Below are 24,743 nucleotides of genomic sequence, written 5' to 3'. Positions count from 1 at the left end.
ATTTTCAGAAAATATATTGCGCAATATATTCATCATTGGAAATACATGTCACATAAACATCACGATTGAATAAAGTAACTACACATAGCGCAATATAACTGCTACATTTTGCGTGTAGTCACTGTATACGTGCTTTCTCTGTATATCTCTGTTCCTCTGAGTAATATATTTTACAGTAGATTTTGTATTTTGTTATATATTAGACACACAGCTTTGCACATGTGGTTGTTTTTTTGCTGCTGAATTGCCCCCTCCCTGCGCCGTGTGTTTTAGACAATGTACATTTATGGATGTGGTTAGCATTGTGCCTGCAACACACACCACTGCAAAAACTCCTCCACTCGGCTCACTAACCTGAGCTGACACAGCATTTGTTCACACAAATCTACACTAAAATGCACCCGAGATTCCACAGAGCCAGTCTGCACCCTGGGGACGGACTGAAAGCGCTCTTTACGCAGAAAAAACCGTCAATCACACCGACACACCCTGGCTGATGATGCCATTTCCTGATGTTGAACACTGCATCTGACTAACTAACGACTACTAGCGATTGTCATCCTTGGCAAGAATACACATTCATCATCCGTTCCCTATATTCATTACAACCACTACATAGTAAAATGTTCACATTGTCAAATCAACTTTTACAGTGTACATATGGTCCCGATCGTGTTGGATTTAAATGCTGTTCTGCACTCGATTGATCTTGCCTGGTGCGATTGAGCCAATCAAGAGGTCCAGAAGGCGTGGTTTGTACTTTTTGAGAGTATTTCATAGGTTCCAATATACAGACAAGCTCAGCAAAGTGTAGAAAAGTATTTGAATCCAAAACAATGATGTACTTGACCCAGGTGTGGTCCCAAATGAACTTATACCATGTACTCTGTTAGAGTTGAATTAACACCGGCAACTGCATGCTACAGTCAGAAAGGGATTGCATCTGCAGTATAACCTATAATCTTTTGACTGCAGCCAAATCTAGGTTTGATTTATACGCAATAAGATTCACCTTAAAGAAGAATCTTGCTCGGGTTGCTCCCAGAGAGCCTCTGATTTAGCTGAAGTGAAGAGCTGGTGGCAGCTGTGCACGCTAGCCTCAGGCCACAGACTGTGCGCTTCTCTAAAAGTGTCACAGGTCTGCAGTGAAGGCAAGCAGAGACACCCTCGCTCTCCCCAACACTGACAAGCCTGCTCCTCAGGCGTGGAACCGTCTTTCGTTTTTAGTTTTTTTGAAAAAACTGTCATTTAGCTGACATTTTTATCCAGAGCGACTTGGAGGTGATTTGACTGCACCAGGGACAATCCTCCCTGGAGCAGTGTGGGGTTAAGGGCCTTGGCTCAATGTCCCAACAGCTGAACGGATCTTACCGTGGCTCATCAGCTCTTACCTAGACCTGGCGAAGCTGCTTTCCGCTATTATGCACCAAAATGCCAGGACAGCATTCTAGGTTGCTTAAGACAGGCTCCAAAACTCTACATGAATAGACCTGAACACTAGGGCTTGACTCACCACCCATGCAAGTGGCAGTCATGCACTGTCGTCACTAGGGTACATGCTGCCCCCATCTTTCCACAGGAAAAAAAAGTATGGTTTTCTGTCAGCACGATCGTTAGCCACATGATGAATCTGGTTTAGTGCTCGTGCGCTGAAACAAGCTAAAAAGCAGCAGACGCTGCAGTCCTGCAGGATCTGAGTTTGAGACTCGACACTGACTCAGACTCAGGCATGTGCACCTTGCAACACCCTCCTAACAGAAATAACTGCTTTGGTTGTGACGTGGTGTATCTGACTGTGAGGTTGGTGTGTCTGTAATTGGTTAGATAGATAGATAGATAGATAGATAGATAGATAGATAGATAGATAGATAGATAGATAGATAGATAGATAGATAGATAGATAGATAGATAGATAGATAGATAGATAGATAGATAGATAGATAGATAGATAGATAGATAGATAGATAGATAGGTTATGAGGTGTGTGTGTGTGTCTCTAATTGGTTATGAAGTTGGTGTGTCTGTAATTGGTTCTGAGGTTGGTGTGTCTGTAAATGGTTGTGAAGTTGGTGTGTCTGTAATTGGTTGTGAGGTTGATGTGTCTGTAATTGGTTGTGAGGTTGGTGTGTCTGTCATTGGTTGTGAGGTTGGTGTGTCTGTAATTGGTTATGAGGTGTGTGTGTGTCTGTAATTTGTTGTGAAGTTGGTGTGTCTGTAATTGGTTGTGAGGTTGGTGTGTCTGTAATTGGTTGTGTGATGTGTGTGTGTCTGTAATTGGTTGTGAGGCGTGTGTGTGTCTGTAATGGTTGTGAGGTGTGTGTGTGTGTGCGTCTGTATTTGGTTGTGAGGTGTGTGTGTGTGTCTGTAATTGGTTGTGAGGTGTGTGTGTGTGTGTCTGTAATTGGTTGTGAGGTGTGTGTATCTGTAGTTAGCTGTGCCCAATGGTCCAGAATCAGACAACAACCGACCCAGAATGCAGCCCATAATTGGCCGTGGGGTTTGCGAACGGTACCGTTGGCTGGAGAAGCACGTCATAACACCCTCTCTAGCATCCCCCCTAGGGATCTGTCTGCTAAAGCTGCACATGAAGCGTCTATGCAAAGTGTGACTTGTGGGCAGAGGTGTGAAAAGAAGAAGCGAACATCTCTGCCGGCGTCTAGGGTGGTCGCCAGTCTATATGCTCCCCCGCATCAGCCATGCAGGTTGTAGTGTGGGCCCGACTCTATACCACCGGCTCGTCCAACTAACGGGTTTAATTCCGTTTATTTCCACACCGTACATCGGAAGAGATGCCGCAAGGGGATACGGGGACAGAGGAGTCGAGGAAGTGTGTATTTTCGGCAAACGGGACGACCTTCCTCGCCCCAGCATCAGGGGTAGATGCGGTTCCGTAAGTGGATCATTTAAGTACAGTACACGTCACGGCATCCAAAAAAATACCCTGGTGTTATCTTGCTCAAGCGTCCTTCTCGAGCCTCCCAGGTCCTTCAAGAAGCATTTAACGTGTTGGACTGTCCTTAAAGGAGGTGAACCTCCATTATTGTCTGGGTCATGCAAGGACAGATATATACAGTATATGATTGGAAGGAACCCGACATCATGAGAAAATAGTGGATTTAAAAAGATTCTACGGGTGGAATGGTGGGAGCGGCTTTGCAGATAATCCAATCAGCTCAGTGCGTTAGGTTGCCTTCTAGCAGCTAACCCAATCAGCTCAGTGCGTTAGGTTGCCTTCTAGCAGCTAACCCAATCAGCTCAGTGCGTTAGGTTGCCTTCGAGCAGCAGTCATCCCACAACCCTTTAAGAGGTGATCCAGCTTCATCAGTAGTCAGTTACTCTCCACTCCACAATTTGATCGAACCATTCATCCTTAACATGAGACAACAGAACATAATAACGAGAGCACCCCATTCAGCCGAACGATGCTTGCAATTTTCCTGCCACTAAAGTGTACCTGCTGCTTAGTTTACCTAAAAGCTAGGTAGTATCAAACACTGTATGAAGCCTGGTCTAGAAAATATATATGTTAGCTGCTGGTTACAGAGAAACAACAAACAGGAAACAAACCTTCTGTGTAAAAGTCCTGTCCCCTAAAACCAAAAGACTGAAAAAGAGAAATACATCTTTTGGGCTAAATCACAATGTCACAATGGCCTTCATCACTTGTGACATGTCACATGTCTGTGTGTCACATGTGTCACATGACACAGAGGTCATCTCATATTTTGTGGGGTTTTTTTGTCTGTCTGTCACTAGGGTCAGGTGGCATCACCAATCACCACAGACACATTAACCATTCCTCGTAGGGTGTAAGGTCACATATCTGTGATAAGAATGTTCTTAAAGGTACAATAGGTAAGATTATAGCTGTATAACAATTCAAGCTAATTCCTACAGCCAATGGCATTTCAACATCAGCGCGTCCACAGAGAAAGGGTGGGATAAACAGTGTTGTGATTTGAACGTGTTTGTTGCTGCAATTCCACTCTTGACTCTTCTCTTCGTTAGAAGTCCGAAATTACCTATTGTACCTTTAACTGAACATGCTAATGCTGATGTAACAATCTCTACTGGTAATTGAAAGGAATTCTAGAACACTGGCTTGGAATGATTTTAAAACATTCCAAAAAACCTACTCTTCAAAGGGCTATATAACAACATTCTAAAATGTGTTCCGCAAAATATTTAGAAAACTGAATTTTGTGGCCCAGGGAGGGTCGTGTCCCTAAAGGACTGCTTAGAGTGTTCATTGCCAGAGGCCACCTCTGCTGATCCCCTCTCAGAACCCAAAACTGACTTCTCTCGCTCCGCACAGGGGAGTAAATACCACTGGCAGAGCCAGAACGTGAAGCAGAGCGGGGTGGATGACATGGTCCTGCTGTCCAAGATCACCGAGGACGCCATCGTGGAGAACCTGAAGAAGAGATACATGGACGACTACATCTTCGTATCCTTCAGCTCCTCGGCCGTCTCGGCTGCTCTAACAGCGGTGGAGAAGGTTATACAGGAGGGAGGCGTGGTGGTGCGGTGGGTAGCACTGTCTCCTACAGGCGAGAAGGTTTGAACGCCAGCCTTTGCGTGCGGAGATTGCATGTTCTCACCGTGCCTGCGTGGGTTTACTCCAGGTTCTGCTGGTTTCCCCCCATAGCCCAAAGACATGCAGGTTAGGTTAATTGGTTTGGTTAACTTGCCCCTAGGTATACCCAGTGCATGCTGGGATAGGCTTCAGCACCCCTAGAAACCCTGACCAGGAATAAGTGGGTCATATACTGGATGGATGGATGGAAGTTTTTGATCCAATTTCACTGGATTTAACAACAAATCTTGAGTATATACAGCAGTTAATGGCTTGCTGGGTATCCCTGTGCTATCCTGCTGTGGTGATAGAGACAGAGGTGTGAAATTGTTCTGAAACGCAGCATTGTCTTTGAAGGCTAAGTCTTACAAACTGAACTTGCCTTCTTTCTCTGCCGGAAGATGAAATCATTGAGGAAGTAAGCAAAGACCTCACACACTCATACTTATTTCTTAACCCACACACACACACACACACACACACACAGCCAGGATTATTTAACCATACAAGGAGAGAACATGAGCTACTGTAGTGCAGTGATCAAATTGTCAGTTTGAACCAACTGTAATTGGGAGTCCAAAGCCCTGCAACCTCTAATTTAATGTGAAATATATCGGAATTCCAATATACACATTAAGCTAAGAAGCATATTCATATTTTTCATGCACATGAATTTCATATTTTTGACACATAAAGTCAAAAAAACAGTTCATTCATAGTGCCTCTTGTCAGTTACACATGAATCTTTGAGGTCCTGAAATGGAGCTGTATTAATGCAAGACACTAATGACTCATTATTTAACCTACATTTTGATACATGGTCAGTGAATCTGGAGCCTGATATGAACCAAAGTGAAACACACACACGCACACACACACACACACACACACACACACACAGACACATCTGCACAAACAAAGACACAACTGCTGTTCCTGTTTTGCACAAACTCAGTGTGACTCAACAGCTCATAAACTTCCCTAAGCCGAAGGACATACAGCAGTATGCACCCTTGGTCAAGTTGCAGTTTTGTCGATTCTCAACGTGAAAATCCAGTAATAAATTAATCTCCAGTTCATTAATACTTTTTTAGAAAAAAGTTCTCAAAGCTTGATCGACTGATTGATTACATTAAGCAACGGGGAAGACAATTAGTGCTTAATAAATACTCTTATCCATCTAATCTCTTAGGGTGTAGTGCTTACTCTCCGCAACCATGAGCTCCTATAAGCAGCTGACTGAGGGCTTGCAATTAAAAAGAATAGACTCTTACAAAGTAGAGGAAAGTTATAAGAAGATATCTTAACACTTCCAGCTGGGAATTGTCACTGTAACAATTATTGTGCGGATGGAACAATACAGACTGAATTGAATATCAACAGATCCTTGAAGTTAATGACTCAGGAAAGAATCTGAAGCTGAGAAGAGATTGCATATTTCAATAAGACAAGCCTCCAAACCATAAATATTAACCAGGAACAAGAATACAGAATCAACCAGTATTATTGACAATCTGTAGGGGAATCCCAAATGGAGGTGTTACTGAGTGCTATGCGACAGGAAGCCCAGACATGTTAATGACACATTTACCATTATATTTCCAATCTGTTAAGTTCAGCAAATACAATTTGTGCCTTTGCATAAGTTGTTTTACCTTCCGTCCACTGGGAAAATCAACAAAATGTGGAAGTTTGGGTCCAGAACTCTGTATGGTTTACGTATGCCCACAAACTGAAGGTTTAGTCAGAATAGATTTCTATTCACAGAAGTGCTGTGAGCTGTAAATATTTGTAAAAATTGTTGTGGATGGTTGACTTTGAGGAAGTGGGGTTTTTTTTTTGTTTTTTTTTTTGCTTTTCAAAGAAGCAGCACATTTGATCAGAATGGACACATTTAACTTCTATGTAAATCAGAGGAAACAAATACATCACATCCCACAAAAGCAGTACCTATTATCAATACATTAGACGATTAAATATCTTCTTAACAATAAAGGTTCCATTAATTGGCATGAACTAATGTAGTTGTTAACTAACCACAACTGAAATGTTCATCTGTACAGCTCTGTTAATGTATTTGTCCATCAATTTATGGTAACAACTACATTAGTTAATTTCATGAACCTTATTGCAAAGCGTGACCAAATATCTTAAATAGTTTTTTTTAAATTACCTAGCCAAGTCTGTTAAATTGGCATTACAACTAAACCGATCTACAAGACATGGAAATGAGTTAAATTACGAAATAAAGAAACAAGCATATGCAATTTTGTGTGCACCGGCATGAGTTCCTTTACACTGCATGTCAGCACTTAAATAACTCAGCAGACAGGATTCAATAATCAAACTTAGGACTTACTGGGTGAGAAGTGGTTGGGCTAACGAGTGCACTAAAGACGAATATGTCGTTAGCAAAGTGGCTAGCCAGTTTTCCGCGAGGGCTGCTTCGGTACTTATAGATTCACGGAACTCAACGGTAGGAGCGTTTTCCGCACCGCAGGCTCCTTAACGGTCACACACAGACGTACATCGGCTCCGTCCTGATATCTGTGAATCCATTTAAGCAGATGCCCTATTTTACCGATCGGGAGATCGAACTCTACCAAGGAGCTGTGAGTACTACTTCGTCAGCCAGTACTTCTATCTATTGATCAAATCACACACACACACACACACACACACACACACACACACACACACACACACACACACGTACATACATTATGTATGTATGCATGCACTGTATATTTAGACCCGAAAGGTATAATGTAAAAATCTGTCTCTCTCCATCAGGCACAATATGAAAACCCACCTCACATCTACGCACTAACAGACAACATGTACAGGAACATGATGATCGATGGGGAGAACCAGTGTGTCATTATCAGGTAAGCTGGATATTATGCTTGCTTCACTGTTAAATAATGTTCATAAAATGGCCTGATTAATGAGAATCACCGTTTAATGGCTGGCATTTATACGTCCAAAGCACAATTGATGATTCTCATTCACCCATTCACACACACACACACACACCAACGGCGATTGGCTGCCATGCAAGGCACCAACCAAGGCAGTCAGGAGCATTTAGAGATTAAGTGTCTTGCTCAGGGACACTTTGACACAGCCTGGATGGGGGATCGAACCAGCTCTTACCGCCTGAGCCAGTGTCACCCCATGTGGACAAGTAACACTGTATCATTGTATGAAACAAATAGTATTTATTTTTACACCAAAATTGATGTTTAAATGCATCCTATGTTTAACATGGCCTCCTTCACATTGTTCTAAGTGTGACACTCCATTTCCCATCATGCCTTGCACCCATATGCATGACAGTCAAGCGCTGCCTCTGACACCACTGCCCGCCATTTCAATGTCGTCCCGTTATAAAAAAGAAAAAAAAATGAACTGTATATTCTTATTTCAACTAATAATGTCTTGTCTTGTCACGTGCAGTGTCAAGTGCAGTCATTGACCAACGGCTATCCCCAATCTGTCTGAAACTGTAGCCAGCAAAACAAACTTAACATAACTGAAAATTAATAAGAATTTACTTGCACTATGTACATTTCAGACGGCAAACATGACAGCACCTTTACAGCAGCGTCTATGCTGCCACAGCTGTATCTAGGTCACAGAAGAACATACGCTGTACACTTTTTGGTCCGATTTTATGATTCTCACGAATCAAAAGCGTCACTCTGTTTCCCGGTGTAGCTTGCAGAGAGAGGTGTAAGTTTGTTATCTGCATCAGATGTCGAGATGACCCAGAGTGATTTCGGATTCTCTGACTGGGAAATAAAAAGCATTGTTCTTTCTGATGCCACAGACGTTGGCTGACCTTCTCAGAAAGCAGGAAATAGACAGAACGCTTCCTTCCTTTTTGAAAAAATGGGGAGTCTCTCAAGTCCCGATGATGATAAGTCACTACTCTGGGGTTTCTACAGAGAGATGTCACCCAGATTAGATTTTTTACATCGGTTTAATTTCACGGTCCCCATATTTCAGGCTCGACAGGTGTTATGACACAGATCTGACGCATTCTGTCATTCAGCTCCTCCCCTGCCCTTTTCTGTGACTTCACCCTTCAGTCTGTTTTCATTGTGTGTGTGTGTGTGTATGTCTGCATATGTGCGTGTGTGCGCATGTGTGTGTGTATGTATGTGCGTGCACGCATTCCTGTGTATGTGTATCTGTGCATGTGTGTGCATGTCTGCATGCTTGTGTGTATGTCTGCATGTGTACGTACATGCCTGTGTGTGTGTGTGTGTGTGTGTATGTGTAAATGCCTGTGTGTGCATGTGTGTGTGTACATGCCTGTGTGTGTGTAAATACCTTCTGTTTGTGCGTGTGTGTGTGTGTGTGTGTGATGACAGTGGAGAGAGTGGAGCAGGAAAGACGGTTGCTGCAAAGTACATCATGGGCTACATCTCCAAAGTATCGGGAGGAGGACCCAAAGTACAGGTACAGACAGTCCTCACATAGTACAGTACAGTCCCCATATAGTACAGTACAGTCCAGTACAGTAAAGTCCCCATATAATACAGTACAGTCCTCACATAGTACAGTACAGTCCAGTACAGTAAAGTCCCCATATAGTACGGTACAGTCCCCACATAGTGCAGTGCAGTCCTCACATAGTACAGTGCAGTCCTCACATAGTACAGTACAGTCCCCATATAGTACAGTACAGTACAGTCCCCACATAGTACAGACCGTCATCATTCAGTATGCAGTCTTCAATCAGTACAGTGCTTCAGGTGTACAGGGGGTACTCATTGAAGCTGGTCGTCATGGTGACGTTTCTGTCCGTGTGTCCGTCCCCCGCAGCATGTGAAGGACATCATCCTGCAGTCCAACCCCCTGCTGGAGGCCTTCGGCAATGCCAAGACCGTCCGCAACAACAACTCCAGCAGATTCGTGAGTCACTCTCCGCCTTCAGGGACTTCAGGGAAACAAACTGGTTATGAAATACAGATTTTGTGTCCTTCCTGTTGGCAGTTGGAGGTTCTTAGGATAATTGAGTATTACTATTGCCTAATGTGGATGAGTGCCTGCATTTGCAGGGTGTGGATGTGGGCCCTGGAGGATAGAGTGGCATTGACCAATGAGGACAGAACAGGAAGAGGAAGTGGTGGAGCAGCCGGTTTCTGTTTAAGGCCTCCTCACTTAAAGGATTACAAGATCAATAATCCCCCACCCCCACAGTGGCTACATGCAAAAACACATTTCCCCCACACACACGTATGCACACACACGCACACACACATACACGCATGCACGCACTCACACACACATGCACACACGCACACACACACACACACACACTCACACACACATAGCACTCCTTCAGTTGCAGCATCATGACCACACAGGAAATAGGATGTGCCTGCTGTAACAATGGGGATCCTGTTCATTGTGTTTGGGCGTGTGTGTATGTGTGTATGTATCGTCACCACAGCACAATCTCTGCACCATCAGGGGTGAAGAGAATGGGAATTAGGACGCCCGTTCTCTGCAGGGACTGATCATAGCCCCTGATGGTGCAGAGATTGTGCTGCCCTGTAATTCCTTACACCAGTGGGGCATCAGAATGAATGCTCTGTACCTGTGGGGTGTCAGAATGTTCTACGCCAGAGAGGTATCGGAATGCTCAACATCAGTGGGGTATAACATTACATTACATTATTGGCATTTGGCAGACGCTCTTATCCAGAGCGACGTACAACAAAGTGCATACCCATAACCAGGGATAAGTGCGCTGAAAGACCCTAGAGGGAAGTACAATTTCAACTGCTACCTGTACAACAAAGATATATTTTTTTTTGGAACAAAGAAACAAACAAACAGAGCAAAAGTGACCAAAGTTAATTATCCAAACACTATATAAGATTGTATAAGAATGAATGCTCGACATCAGTGGGGTATCAGAACGCTCCTCAATCCTTTGACTCTAGTTGATACTGTATTTTGAATTCCATCCCTTGGGCGCTGAAGTTTCCTTTTGAGTTCAGTCCTTAGGATACGGCTTTGATGGAATTCTTTAGGGTTGTTTGTCGCGTTAGCAGTATGTTTTGTTCATTTTCATAGTGGTACATTTACAGAGACAGAGCTGAAGCATAGGTCTCACTTCCTCTTAAGGACAGTGTCATAAAGGAAGCTACAAAGGGGGCTGCTGAGTGGCTCACCCGACTAAGGCACCACCTTCCTTTAAAAGGGCCGGGATGAGCCCCACGGTCCAGGATCAAATTCCGACCGCGCCAGTAGCCCGCCAAGTCCAAAGAGCTGGCTGGCTGTCTCCCAGGGTTACGGAGGGTTCATTTGGCAGGGATCTTGAATGAATCATTCTCCGGTCGACTGGGTGCCTGAGTTTTTGCGAGTTCAACTGCACATTAGGCGTCTTCCTCCAGTGTTAGCCTGACTTGGAAGCAGTGGTGTGAACTTGACATGGCACTGTATATTACATTATTGCCATTTGGCAGACGCTCTTATCCAGAGCGATGTACAGTTGATTAGACCAAGCAGGAGACAATCCTCCCCTGGAGCAATGCAGGGTTAAGGGCGCAACAGCTGTGCGGATGTTATTGTGGCTACACCGGGATTAGAACCACCGACCTTGGGTGTCCCAGTCATTTACCTTAACCACTACGCTACAGATGCACTTGAAATCACACACTTCAGAGGAGAGTATGTAGTAGCTTATGCTCCATAGCTAGATAGCCAGTGGTCATAATGGTGAGAACAGCCCATTCAGCCCAGCAATGCTCGCCTTTTCCGATCACTAAAGTGTACCTACTGCTTAGTTTGCCCAAAGATTAAATAGCATCAAGCTCTGTCTTGGAAACCCCCAGTGGTTCTGCCTCCACTACACGTCCTGGCAAGCTATTCCACACACTGACCGCTCTCTGTGTGAAAAAAATACTTCCTAATGTCGGTGTTGTTATGAGCAATACAATTGGGCATTCCGACATTACAGGAACAGGGTGGAAATGAAACACGGTGAAAATGCTGCAGGTTGTCTTTAAGGTATCACTTACGCATTACGTGTCTTAGAGGATTGTGTCGTAACAAATTGTCAATTTGTACAGCTGAATATGCATTCATTTAATACCTATAATAATATTCCTACGTGCATCTCACCGTAACAGGGCAAGTATTTTGAGATCCAGTTCAGTCGAGGAGGAGAGCCCGACGGGGGCAAAATTTCCAACTTCCTCCTCGAGAAGTCCAGGGTGGTGAGCCAGAACGAGAGTGAGAGGAACTTCCACATCTACTACCAGGTCAGAAACCTGCCGCTGTGGGCCTAACTATAACCTCCATGGCTCCAACCAGAGCCTCTATGGGCCTAACTAGAGTTTATATGGGCCTCACTACAGTCTCTATGGGCCTAACTATAGCTGAATTTCCACAGTCAGTCCTATTAATCACATATTGTTTCATTTGTGTTGCCAGATCTGTAAATTTCACTGTTTCATTTAGTTGCTGGAAGGGGCTTCAGCTCAGCAGAAAGAGAACCTGGGCATCATGACCCCGGATTACTATTACTACCTAAACCAGTCTGGCACCTACAAGGTGGACGGCACAAACGACAGCAAGGACTTCCAAGAAACCATGGTAAAAGAATAACTGTCTTCAATATGACGGCTATAATATAAAATGTTTGATCACCTCCAATCAATAGAGAGATTCTCTGGAACATGAGTAGACTGTCCTGGTTCTGGAGAGCTAATGGTCCACTGCTTTTCGTCATTAATCGGCACTTAAATCATTCAGTTAAATCAAGCACTGCTTGTTACTTTTAGGTTAAAAACAAACACAAGCAGACGTAGGACTCCCCAGGACCAGAGTTGGTCATAAAATAACCCACATTTCTTTCTCAGTCTGTGTGACTCATAGTGATCCACTGCCTCTATCCGTATAGACAAACACAGTGACCCATAGTGATCCACTCTATCTATCCCTACACTGTAGATGAATGTAGCATCTATCCGTATAGATGAGTGTGCTGATGCTCTAGTGTTCTCCGCAGGAAGCCATGCATGTGATCGGGATCTCAACGAGCTACCAGGACCAGACACTGCAGATTGTGGCGGGGATTCTGCACCTGGGAAACATCAGCTTCATCGAGGCGGGGAACTATGGACAGGTGGAAAGCATGGACTGTGAGTGTTAGACACACACTCCCCGCGTCACCTCCTGCCTGTGCTAACAAGGCCACACACACTCCCCGCGTCACCTCCTGCCTGCACCAACAAGGCCACACACACTCTTACACACGCGTGTGTGTGTACACGATCACATACCTGCACATGCACACGCATGAGCGCAACTACATACACTCCCCACGTCACCTCCTGCCTGCATTAACAAGGCCACACACACTCTTACACACGTCACCTCCTGCCTGCATTAACAAGGCCACACACACTCTTACACACGTCACCTCCTGCCTGCATTAACAAGGCCACACACACTCTTACACACGTCACCTCCTGCCTGCATTAACAAGGCCACACACACTCTTACACACACGTCACCTCCTGCCTGCATTAACAAGGCCACACACACTCTTACACACACGTCACCTCCTGCCTGCATTAACAAGGCCACACACACTCTTACACACGTCACCTCCTGCCTGCATTAACAAGGCCACACACACTCTTACACACGTCACCTCCTGCCTGCATTAACAAGGCCACACACACTCTTACACACACGTCACCTCCTGCCTGCATTAACAAGGCCACACACACTCTTACACACACGCCACCTCCTGCCTGCATTAACAAGGCCACACACACTCTTACACACACGTCACCTCCTGCCTGCATTAACAAGGCCACACACACTCTTACACACACGCGTGTGTGTGTACACGATCACATACCTGCACGTATACACACATGAGCGCAACTACATACTTACACACAAAAACACCCACAGACATAAAGCAAATGTGTGAGCATACACACTAACACAAACACATACACTTTTGCACACACACACACACACACACACACACACTAGTGTACATACTGTACACATGCATGGTCTCACACCCACAGACCCAATACTGCAGACTCAGTTAGCAAGACTGTATTTAACATCTCACATACCTGTGCCTTTCAGGGTGTTATTAAAAAAACGTGAATCACAAAATCGTAGCATAAAATATTAGCACTTTGCATCCTGGATCCAAAATTTTGAATCGCAATTCATTTCACGTGACTAATTGGTGTGAGAGTGCACACGTGACAAGATGGGAAGAACAGCGGTTGATGTAGTCGCATCATGGCAAGTTTCAGATAAAAGCACCTTGTGAAGGCATGTTACAAATAAAGTCCATTGTTATTACAGCATTAGATCATGTTAAAAATAAGTGTAATTGTTATTACCGCATTGTGTTATTTCTTTATTTTCCCCTATTAATAGTATCGCAATACGAATCATATCGTGAGCTCCATATGGGGATATGAATTGTGAGTCGGGCATATCGCGACATCCCTACCGTGCTATTAATGTGAACCCCCCCCCCCCCCCCCTCCCCGCCCAGTGCTGGCATTCCCCGCCTTCCTGCTGGGAATAGCCCAGGAACGCCTGCAGGAGAAACTGACCAGCCGCAAGATGGACTCCAAGTGGGGGGGCAAGTCGGAGTCCATCAACGTGACCCTGAACAAGGAGCAGGCCTGCTACACCCGCGACGCCCTGGCCAAGGCCCTCTACACCCGCGTCTTCGACTTCCTGGTGGAGGTCAGCGGTACACCGACGCTCACACCGCACACTGCACACTGCACACTGCACACTGCACACTGCACACTGCAGACTGCATACTGCACACTGCATACTGCACACTGCACACTGCACACTACAGACTGCATACTGCATACTGCATACTGCATGAGTACAGCCACACTGAAAACGCGTGTGTCTGCAGTCACAGCTACCCCGTTAAAAAGAGCGTGCACATATTTGGTAAATCGTAAATGAACTTACGCATATGCATTTACGTAGCATTTATATATCAAGTGGGCTTTAAAGTTGATGCCTCTCATGCATCCATTCACACACACACTCATACACCAACAGCAATTGGCTGCCATGCAAGTCACCAACCAGCTCATCAGGAGCGTTTGGGGGTTAGGTGTCTTGCTCAGGGACACTTCGGCACACCCAGGGCGGGATCGAACTGGCAATCCTCCAACTGCTCTTACTGCCTGAGCCAATATTATTGAAAATAAGTTATCACATCCAGTATACCACAAGCAGGCACACACTGGCAGGAGCACAGATGCACAGATTAAGGCCCGTATTCAATCAACATTTGTCCTGGCTTACAACTAAACACAAGAGTTCCCCTTCATAAACATACTTTTCCAAGTGAGTTTTGGCAACTGCTGACCTCTCCAAACTGTGCTTGTGAAGAAAAATAACTCTTTCTTTTCACTGCCATCCAAAGTAATGGACAAAATGGCGACTGAATCCCTCTGCCCTCCAGAAATTCATCTATTGAAATGTCTCTTACTGTTGCAAAGTAACTATCTCCTTCCCTATAGGCTATTAACAAAGCCATGCAGAAGCCTTATGAAGAATACAGCGTTGGTGTTCTGGACATCTATGGTTTTGAGATTTTCCAGGTAAGTGTTTACAAGATTTGGAGAGTTTTTCCTCCAACCGGGAAGTTTTTTTTTTTTTTTACATCAACGTTCAAGGCTGTTCCGTTTTTGTTTCCTCTGTACAGCATATTTTTGACAGTGTAAAACGCACAATTACAAATAAAAATGAATTGAATATCTCGGCTTCCCGAACAACCAGAAGGCCTGTGCAGCAGGCTCTGGAGTAACGAATGTCGCCCATCAGCGGTGACACTAACCCACTGTGCCTCATCAATGTGTAAGGAAAGTTAATAATAAACAGTTCACAAATGAATCATTTACATGATGGAACTGGTCCGATGCTCCTTAGGTGAAGGTCTCTTTGAAACACTGAGATAATGCATGTGCCATTAAGGGTGAAAAAATACACTAAGTCCGTTATATGTTATGTCCATTCTACTTTCACACCTCACTGGCCGGTAGAGGATTGGGTTCCCCCTCTAGAGCCAGGTTCCCCTCTGAGACGACCTCCCATAGAGTTTGTTCTCGCCACTGATTGAGGGTCTTTCTCCCCACTGTGGGGTTTTTTTTACCTCATGTGCTATCTGGGGGCTCAGGGCTGGTGTTTTTTTTCTTTCCCCCCTTCTCTTACTCCGAAGCATCTCTGTGCAATATAAATAAAACTGAATTGATGTTACCAGGGGTGCCCAACTCCGGTCCTGGAGGACCAATCTGCGTGCAGGTTTTCATTCCAACCAAACATGTTTTCGTTTTCTGACAATTCTATAAGCTACGTTGGTTCACTCCTGTACTTGAGCGGAGTAAAATCTTTAAGATGCCTATCTGTAGCTGTAGCTGGTGCTCATACATGTCAGATCAAGATAAGATTGAGCTAATTAAGTCATAAACAACAGAAGTTGCCACAGAATCTCGAAACGGATCAGCTCTTGTTGTGCACCTTTTACATTACATGTCATTTGGCTGATGCTTTTATCCAAAGCGACTTACAGTTGATTAGACTAAGCAGGAGACAATCCTACCCTGAAGCAATTTGGGGTTAAGACTTGCTCAAGACTTGATTGAGGATCGAAACACTCACCTTGCGGGTCCCAGGCGTGTCCCTTAACCGCTACGCTACAGGCCGCACCTCATATCCTAAAAGGGCCGGCGTGGGTGCAGGTTTTGGTTTTAACCCAGCAGTAACACATCTGATTATGCTAATGAATTGTGGTCTTTAATCAAGACCTTGATGAGTAGAATCAGCTGTCTTAGCTGTCTTGTGCTAAAACAACAACCTGCACACACACCGGCCCTTTCTGGATTTGATTGGACAACCCCTGTCATATACAAAACAACCAGAAAATAAAGAAATCCCTTCCATCAATGATTAATTGAACGGCATACTTCTTTTGCAGTGTGAGGTTCCCTATCTGCAAGACCTCAGTAGAGATAGGGAAATAACGTGGACAATGAGAGATCTGTTGAAGGAGATTTGCGGCCAGATCCTGTGAACCTTGAAAAAAAACGTACTCTCGGGTAAGGCCGTTTTTTTGGAATGAAAAATGTTCCTGTGTTTTCGCAGAGAAACGGGTTCGAGCAGTTCTGCATCAACTTTGTGAACGAGAAGCTACAGCAGATCTTCATCGAGCTCACGCTGAAAGCTGAACAGGTACAGGAGCTTAGTTATTCCATACTTCTATCACTCCTCAATACCACTTTTATCAGTTGACAATATCCCCAGCAGAAAGAGGCACACTCACACACCTAGCGAACAACTAACAGTCCTCTAAAATGTTAGATTTTAATGGCAGCAGGTCTCAGGATTAGGCTTACATTACAGTTTTTTTGTATAACTGTACTGATCTTATCGTGGCTACACAGGTCTCAGTCAAGTGCCTTAGCGACTAGGCTATAGACTGCCCCCTGGCTATAGGCTTTAACACTTTGGCCTGGACCAAACTACATTACCCATCCACCCTGCCTGTGACATCACCAGTCTTAAAGGTTGCCATGTCCCACTGTAACGCATTACGTTGTCATGGCAGAACCAGCATCTCCCTCTCTCATTCTCTGTCAATGTTCTCTTTCTTTCAGGAAGAGTATGTTCAGGAGGGTATTAAATGGACACCAATTGAGTATTTCAACAACAAAGTAGTGTGTGACCTCATTGAGAACAAACTGGTAAGTTTGATGGCTTTTGTCTGATTTAAACAGTAGCCTGACATGTGTGCTCAAGGTAAAAACAGCAGTCAGTAGCATACATTGTATGTGTGTCTGTGTGTGTGTGTGTGTGTGTATGAGTGTGAATTGGACATTTACTCTCATATTGCAATAATCATTTTGCAAATACTGTACATTAACATACTTTTTTAAAAAGTGTAAAGGATTTGCCATATAATATGTTCACAGTATAAATTATGTTCTGAAAATTTGCACTCTTGTGCTTTAGATGCTTTTGACCTCGCTTTTCAAAAATGAAAGTTTGCAATTGTCTTCAACCACATTTTTAATGTATGTACCACTGTTGCTTAAATAAGTTGTTGGTTATGTATTTTTAATTGATTCCAATGCCATTGTTGGTCTAACAAATGACTCTAACAAATGTATTAATTTGTTCGTTTGTATAATTTCTTAATTTGTTGGTTAATTTGTCGGCTGATTGACTGATTCATTGATTGTGATCTCCCAGAATCCCCCTGGCATCATGAGTGTCCTGGACGATGTGTGTGCCACCATGCACGCTAAGGGAGAGGGGGCGGACGGAACACTCCTCCAGAAACTGCAGGCAGCCGTGGGCACCCATGAGCACTTCAACAGCTGGAACTCTGGATTCGTCATCCACCACTACGCCGGCAAGGTGGGCGCAAGGCATGCTGGGGGTTTCTGTGGTGGAGCGAGGTGTCAAAAAACCCCACCTCACTCTACTACATGATATTAGTGTCTTACTCCCCAATTTGAGCCAGTACATTCTGTTTTGCCCCGTCAAGATTCTAAGCCAGTGTTCCAGAACTGACCTGAAGATTGTTACATCATTATGCATTAGAATGTTCAGTTAAGAACATTCAAATCACACATTTCTGACCTCACACTTTACAGGGTTAAAAAAAACAGACCGAGTAGAGGGGTTGGTGGAGCTGAGTGTCCTGTAGGGCCGGTGCGTATGAAGGTTTTTGGAGTCAGCAATTGCAATTACCCTCCTCACCCACCCAAATTTAGGCTGAGCGAAAACAGGAAACAACAGAAAGAGAAGGCAAGAGAGAAGTATAAAGTTACACTGCATATTCATATCTAATCATCATCTCCTTCCCCTCCCTGCAGGTTTCCTACGACATCAACGGATTCTGCGAGAGGAATCGCGACGTTCTTTTCAACGACCTCATCGAGCTCATGCAGAGCAGTGTGCAGTAGGTGCAAGTAATTTTTTTTTTTTTTTTAAAGATATTTTTTAGGCCTTTTTTCAGCTTTATTGGACAGTATAGTATAGAGAGACAGGAAGAATGGGAGCGAGAGAGAGGGAAAGACATGCGACAATTGTCAGACGGTCGGATTCGAACCGCCGACGCTGCGGCTCGCAATGAGCATGCGGTCAGTGCTCTACAGGCTGCGCCACCGAGACACCCCAGTGCAAGTAATTTTTAACCCTTTAGGCTGTTAGGTCACAAGTAACTTCTGGACCACTGTCACTGAATAAAAAAATTTAAAAAAACTGCTCTTCAAAGCGTGAGTCTTTGGACTCAATAGATTGTAAATGCTGAATCTCTCTGGACATCTCTAAAACTATTGTTCAGACAGAACAATATTTTCCCTGAAATATTTACACTGGAGGTCTGAAAATTACGTCCCATCAGCTGATGGCGGTTTGATCACAGTTGGCCTTAAGGATGACAGTAGGCAAAGACTGCTCAGTTTACAGTGGTTCACTATTATTTCAATAATAATAATAATAATAATAATAATAATAATAATAATAAAGTATGAATAATACTAAACATGAATGCAGCTTTGTGGAATGTCTGTTGAGAGATGTGGTTAATTCTTGTCGCCGTAGCGATTTCATCAGAAGCCTCTTTCCGGAAAACCTGAACACAGAAAAGAAGGGACGGCCCAGCACTGCCAGCTCAAAGATCAAGGTGTGAGTCACTCCTGCGAGCGGGGCTTCAGGCCTGCGAGACATGCTTCATTGCATTCTGTCATGTTGTCATTGACATTACATCAATGACATTACATTATTGGCATTTGGCAGACGCTCTTATCCAGAGCGACATACAGTTGATTAGACTAAGCAGGAGGCAATCCTCCCCTGGAGCAATGCAGGGTTAAGGGCCTTGCTCAAGGTGCGGATCTTATCGTGGCTACACTGGGATTAGAACCACCGACCTTGCGTGTCCCAGTCATTTTACCTTAACCGCTAAGCTACAGGCTGCCCCGCCGTACGTCTCTGCCCCATGCTTTAACATTCCACGTGTCGTTCCCATAGAAACAAGCCAATGACCTGGTGAACACGCTGATGAAGTGCACCCCCCACTACATCCGCTGCATCAAGCCCAACGAGACCAAGAGGCCCAAGGACTGGGAGGAGAGCCGGTGCGTGTCCCCCGCTCCCGTCTCACCGTTCCCCACTCCACACACTCACCCGGGGCTCCTCACACTCACCCGGGGCTCCGCACACTCACCCGGGGGCTCCTCACACTCACCCGGGGGCTCCTCACACTCACCCGGGGGCTCCGCACACTCACCCGGGGGCTCCTCACACTCACCCGGGGGCTCCTCACACTCACCCGGGGCTCCGCACACTCACCCGGGACTCCTCACACTCACCCGGGGCTCCGCACACTCACCCGGGGGCTCCTCACACTCACCCGGGGGCTCCGCACACTCACCCGGGGGCTCCTCACACTCACCCGGGGCTCCGCACACTCACCCGGGGGCTCCTCACACTCACCCGGGGGCTCCTCACACTCACCCGGGGCTCCGCACACTCACCCGGGGGCTCCTCACACTCACCCGGGGGCTCCTCACACTCACCCGGGGGCTCCTCACACTCACCCGGGGGCTCCTCACACTCACCCGGGGCTCCGCACACTCACCCGGGGGCTCCTCACACTCACCCGGGACTCCGCACACTCACCCGGCTCCTCACACTCACCCGGCTCCTCACACTCACCCGGGGCTCCGCACACTCACCCGGGCCTCCGCACACTCACCCGAGGGCTCCTCACACTCACCCGAGGGCTCCTCACACTCACCCGGGACTCCTCACACTCACCCGGGGCTCCGCACACTCACCCGGGGGCTCCTCACACTCACCCGGGGCTCCGCACACTCACCCGGGGGCTCCTCACACTCACCCGGGGCTCCGCACACTCACCCGGGGGCTCCTCACACTCACCCGGCTCCTCACACTCACCCGGGGCTCCGCACACTCACCCGGCTCCGCACACTCACCCGGCTCCGCACACTCACCCGGGGCTCCTCACACTCACCCGGGGGCTCCTCACACTCACCCGGGACTCCTCACACTCACCCGGGGCCCGTACGCCCCCGGACAGCTCCGTCAGACAACACCTGCACAAACCCCTCTGGGCCAGCTTCACACACACAGGTCGAGCCTAGTCCTAGGCTACGTGACATTTTTAATGGAGATTCCCTATGGGAAAACTCAATCTAGTCCAGGATTAAGCTTAATCTGTGTATGAGAAAGCAGCGGGGCGACATGGCTCAGGCAGTAAGAGCGGTCGTCTGGCAGTCGGAGGGTTGCCGGTTCGATCCCCTGGCTCACTGACATGTTGACCAATCAGATTGCAAGACATATATCTCATAAAACAGGGCTGCCCAATCCTGTTCCTGTGGCTCAGCCATCCTGTAGGTCTTCATTTAAATTATTATTTGAAGATCTCCAGGAGCAGGGTTGAGCAGCCCTGCTCTAGCTGTTGAATGAGGTGCGCTTAGCTAGGGTTGAAGTGAGAACCTACAGGACGGCAGATCTCCAGGAACAGGGTTGGGCACTCACTCCTGTCATAGACCATCACTTCCAGGTGGTCAATGGAAAACACCTGGGTTGGAGACTAAGGGGTCAGAGGACAACGAACCTAGCAGATGACATTTAACCTTTAGCCTTTTACTTAGCGTAGTGAGGAGTGCGGAGAGTGCGCTCTCATTGGCTGCAGCTGGCTGACCGCAGGGTGCGTTGCCGTCGTGTGTGTTCGCAGAGCGAAGCACCAGGTGGAGTACCTGGGCCTCCGAGAGAACATACGCGTGAGAAGGGCCGGCTTCGCCTACCGCCGACTCTTCAGCAAGTTTCTGCAGAGGTGAGGGGGGATCGTTCATTACATTACATTACACTACACTACAGTCATTTTAATGATGTCATAGAACAGGACTAATCAACTCAGTGTCTGCAGGTACTGGGTCCAACCATGCACTACACCACCGGATTTCACTCATTATTGTACCTGCTTGGTTCAGGAAGTATGCAGTACGTGGCTGGAACAATTGCCTGCAGACACTGCGGCCCCCAGTACCTGGAGTTCAGTAGCCTGGTCAGAGGATGCATGAACGCCACGTGTGTTTTAATATGCCTGCAGATCAAATGGGTCATCATCGGACTTGGCCCAGATCAGATCTATATACTCACTGAGAAGGAAGGGTTCCAAAAGGCTCCTCTACATACATTACATGACTGACATTTGGCAGACTCTTATCCAGAGCGACGTACAGTTGATTAGACTAAGCAGGAGACAATCCTCCCCTGGAGCAATGCAGAGTTAAGGGCCTTGCTCAAGGGCACAACGGCCCTTGGATCTTATTGCGGCTACACTGGGGATCGAACCACCGACCTTGCGGGTCCCAGTCCCGTACCTTAACCACAACACTACAGTGTCTCTGTAGAGGACCTCTGTCTGGTTCAAGGGTTCTGTATCGGGCACAACCGTCCAATCTGGGAGCTTCCACACTTTCCACGGCTACCGTAGAGGGCTCCGCAAAGAACGAATAAGGGTTCCCCTACGAAGACGAGCCGAAGCAGGCTGTTTTTCTGAAAGTGTGCCGGGCTGCCCCAGGTGTGACCGCCCCTCTCTCTCCGGGACAGGTACGCCATTTTGACGACGGAGACCTGGCCGCACTGGAGGGGGGACGAGAGGCAGGGCGTGCAGCACCTCCTGCGCTCCGTCAACATGGACGCCGACCAGTACCAGATGGGCCGCAGCAAGGTGTTCGTCAAGAACCCGGAGTCGGTGAGGAGAAGCCCCGCGCAGGCGAAAACACAGGACGGTCCCCCAATCTGAGCTGGGGTCCTTCCCGTTCAGACTCAGTTGGAATTTAACTGCCACGATCCACGTGTGGTGAAATCGCATCTGTGTTTTCATAAATTTCGTGTGTTGTCATATTGCCTTCTGCAACCGACTGCATTTTGCGGTTCTGTTCCTTGAGTTAGTATATTTAATGCACTTTTTTCCTTTGGAATAAATGAAATTATTATATTATATATTATATATAATCTCATCAAAGGGGAGGCAACCCTGGTGTCCCGGTGAAGTTTCTGTTTTTTATTCCATCTGATTTTCATCACAGGGGTTTGATGGATTATTAAGAGTCTGGGTTTTTACGAGTCAGACTGGAGTCTCTCCAGTTTATGGTCCCCTGTGTCCATTAAGCCTGATAATTAATACTGTTATGTAGTTATAGGTTTGGATGGAATAAAAACCAGGACTGTCTCTGGCACCCCAGGAACAGGATTTCCTTCCCCTAATCTAATCTAATATGATATACTGTAATCCAATCTGATCTACACTAATCTAATCTAATCCGGGTCCAGCAAATTAATTCCCATTAGAAAATCCCACAATGCTCTCTTTATTTTTTTCAAATTCTGTCTGGGAGTATGCGCACAACGCTAAACACAACGGTCTCTCCCAGCTATTTCTCCTAGAGGAGATGAGGGAGAGGAAGTTCGACACGTTCGCCAGAACCATCCAGAAGGCCTGGAGGAAATACATCGCCAGACGGAAGTATGAACAGATGAGGGAGGAGGGTGAGTTATGGGGGCTGCCGATGGAAGGGGGAGGGGAAAGACCTGGGGTCAAAGGTTAACTTAACTCCACAAGTATATTATAATGTAATACATGTGTAATACGACGCATAACCCCTCTCTCCGTCTCTCCCAGCCTCCGACATCCTGTACAACTCCAAGGAGCGTCGGAGGAACAGCATTAACCGGAATTTCGTGGGAGATTACCTGGGAATGGAGGATCGCCCGGAGCTGCGGCAGTTCCTCGCCAAGAGGGAGCGCATCGATTTCGCCGACTCCATCACCAAGTTTGACCGCAGGTTCAAGGTGGGGTCAGCAAGCTCGGCTGAACTTACAGAGATGGTTGCAGCGTGAGCTGCTCTTAGAGATCTCTAGCTGTTGAATGAGGAGTGCTTTGTTATGGTTGGACAGCCCTGCTTTACAGTGTGAGGTCACAAATATGTCATTAGAATGTTCTTAACTGAACATTCTAATGCTGATGTAACAATCACTGTTCTAGATCTAGAACACTGACTTTTAGAATTCTGAAAAAACCTTCCAAGGAACCCACCCTTCAAAGGGTTAATTCACCAAACGCATCACACTTCACATGAAGTAACACAGGCAAATTTCAATTGTGTACAGACATCACTAATTCTGACTGCTCTTTGTCTCTCAGTGAACTGTGGACAGAACATTTATTCGCGATAACGCCCTTTTAGCCAGTACCAGGTCCCCTTGTTCACGCCCTGCCCATTCCCTCCCGCCCTCATCAGGCAATCAAGAGGGACCTGATCCTGACGCCGAAGGGGATCTACCTGATTGGCCGAGAGAAGGTGAAGAAGGGGCCGGAGAAGGGGCAGATTAAGGAGGTGCTGAAGCGAAAACTGGAGCTGGCGAGTGTCTGCAGAGTTTCTCTCAGGTGAGGGGGGGGGGGGGGGGGGGTCGCATCACATAACATAATGGCAAGAACTTCCCACTAAAGTGTACCTACTGCTTAGTTTGCCGAAAAGCTAAATAGTACAGTCAGTAATAACACACAAACATCTCCTTATGGATATCAGGACCTAAAATAAAGCACTGGAAAGTGTACTACATGGCACTTCAAGGGCTGAAGTTGTATCTAAATGGTTGGCATTTGTATAGCTCCTTTATCCAAGGAGCTGTACAATTGATGCTTTTCATTCAGCCATTCATACACACACTCACGCAGACACCAACGGCGAATGGCTGCCATGCAAGGCACCAACCAGCTCGTCAGGAGCATTTAGGGGTTAGGTGTCTTGCTCAGGGGCACTCCGACACACCCGGGGTGGGATTGAACTGGCAACCCTCCGACTGCCAGACTACTGCCTGGGCTAATGTCGCCATATCTATGTGATCTATGTGTATCTATGCTACGACTCGGAACTGCACTTTCCTCTAGGGTGCTCATTGCACTTGTCCCTGGGTTTGATTTGCACTTCACTGTACTTCGCTCTGGATAAGAGCGTCTGCCTGTAATGTAATGTGATGGGATGTTTAAGGCCTGCCAGTAATAGGGGGGTTTCAGCAGAAAGCCACA

The 24,743-nt window shown here is 46.3% G+C and overlaps 1 protein-coding gene across 1 annotated transcript in view; it reads left to right on the top strand.

Annotated features, from left to right (window-relative positions):
* Window positions 1-24,743, top strand: part of myo1f (myosin IF) — a 34,755-nt gene that overhangs the window by 4,240 nt on the left and 5,772 nt on the right. The window contains exons 2-22 of the mRNA XM_061237934.1: window positions 4,316-4,447; window positions 7,099-7,188; window positions 7,370-7,464; window positions 8,956-9,043; window positions 9,410-9,499; window positions 11,728-11,859; window positions 12,059-12,193; window positions 12,609-12,741; window positions 14,136-14,332; window positions 15,136-15,216; window positions 16,757-16,843; window positions 17,269-17,355; window positions 17,864-18,031; window positions 18,493-18,578; window positions 19,223-19,304; window positions 19,652-19,758; window positions 21,384-21,482; window positions 22,262-22,406; window positions 23,089-23,203; window positions 23,337-23,506; window positions 23,956-24,101. Of these exons, the coding sequence (XP_061093918.1) occupies window positions 4,316-4,447; window positions 7,099-7,188; window positions 7,370-7,464; window positions 8,956-9,043; window positions 9,410-9,499; window positions 11,728-11,859; window positions 12,059-12,193; window positions 12,609-12,741; window positions 14,136-14,332; window positions 15,136-15,216; window positions 16,757-16,843; window positions 17,269-17,355; window positions 17,864-18,031; window positions 18,493-18,578; window positions 19,223-19,304; window positions 19,652-19,758; window positions 21,384-21,482; window positions 22,262-22,406; window positions 23,089-23,203; window positions 23,337-23,506; window positions 23,956-24,101 (2,465 nt within the window). The remainder of the gene's footprint in view (window positions 1-4,315; window positions 4,448-7,098; window positions 7,189-7,369; window positions 7,465-8,955; window positions 9,044-9,409; window positions 9,500-11,727; window positions 11,860-12,058; window positions 12,194-12,608; window positions 12,742-14,135; window positions 14,333-15,135; window positions 15,217-16,756; window positions 16,844-17,268; window positions 17,356-17,863; window positions 18,032-18,492; window positions 18,579-19,222; window positions 19,305-19,651; window positions 19,759-21,383; window positions 21,483-22,261; window positions 22,407-23,088; window positions 23,204-23,336; window positions 23,507-23,955; window positions 24,102-24,743) is intronic.

Source organism: Conger conger, chromosome 4 (genome assembly GCF_963514075.1).
Source record: "Conger conger chromosome 4, fConCon1.1, whole genome shotgun sequence".
Lineage (NCBI taxonomy): Eukaryota > Metazoa > Chordata > Actinopteri > Anguilliformes > Congridae > Conger > Conger conger.
This window is presented reverse-complemented; position numbering and strand designations above follow the sequence as displayed.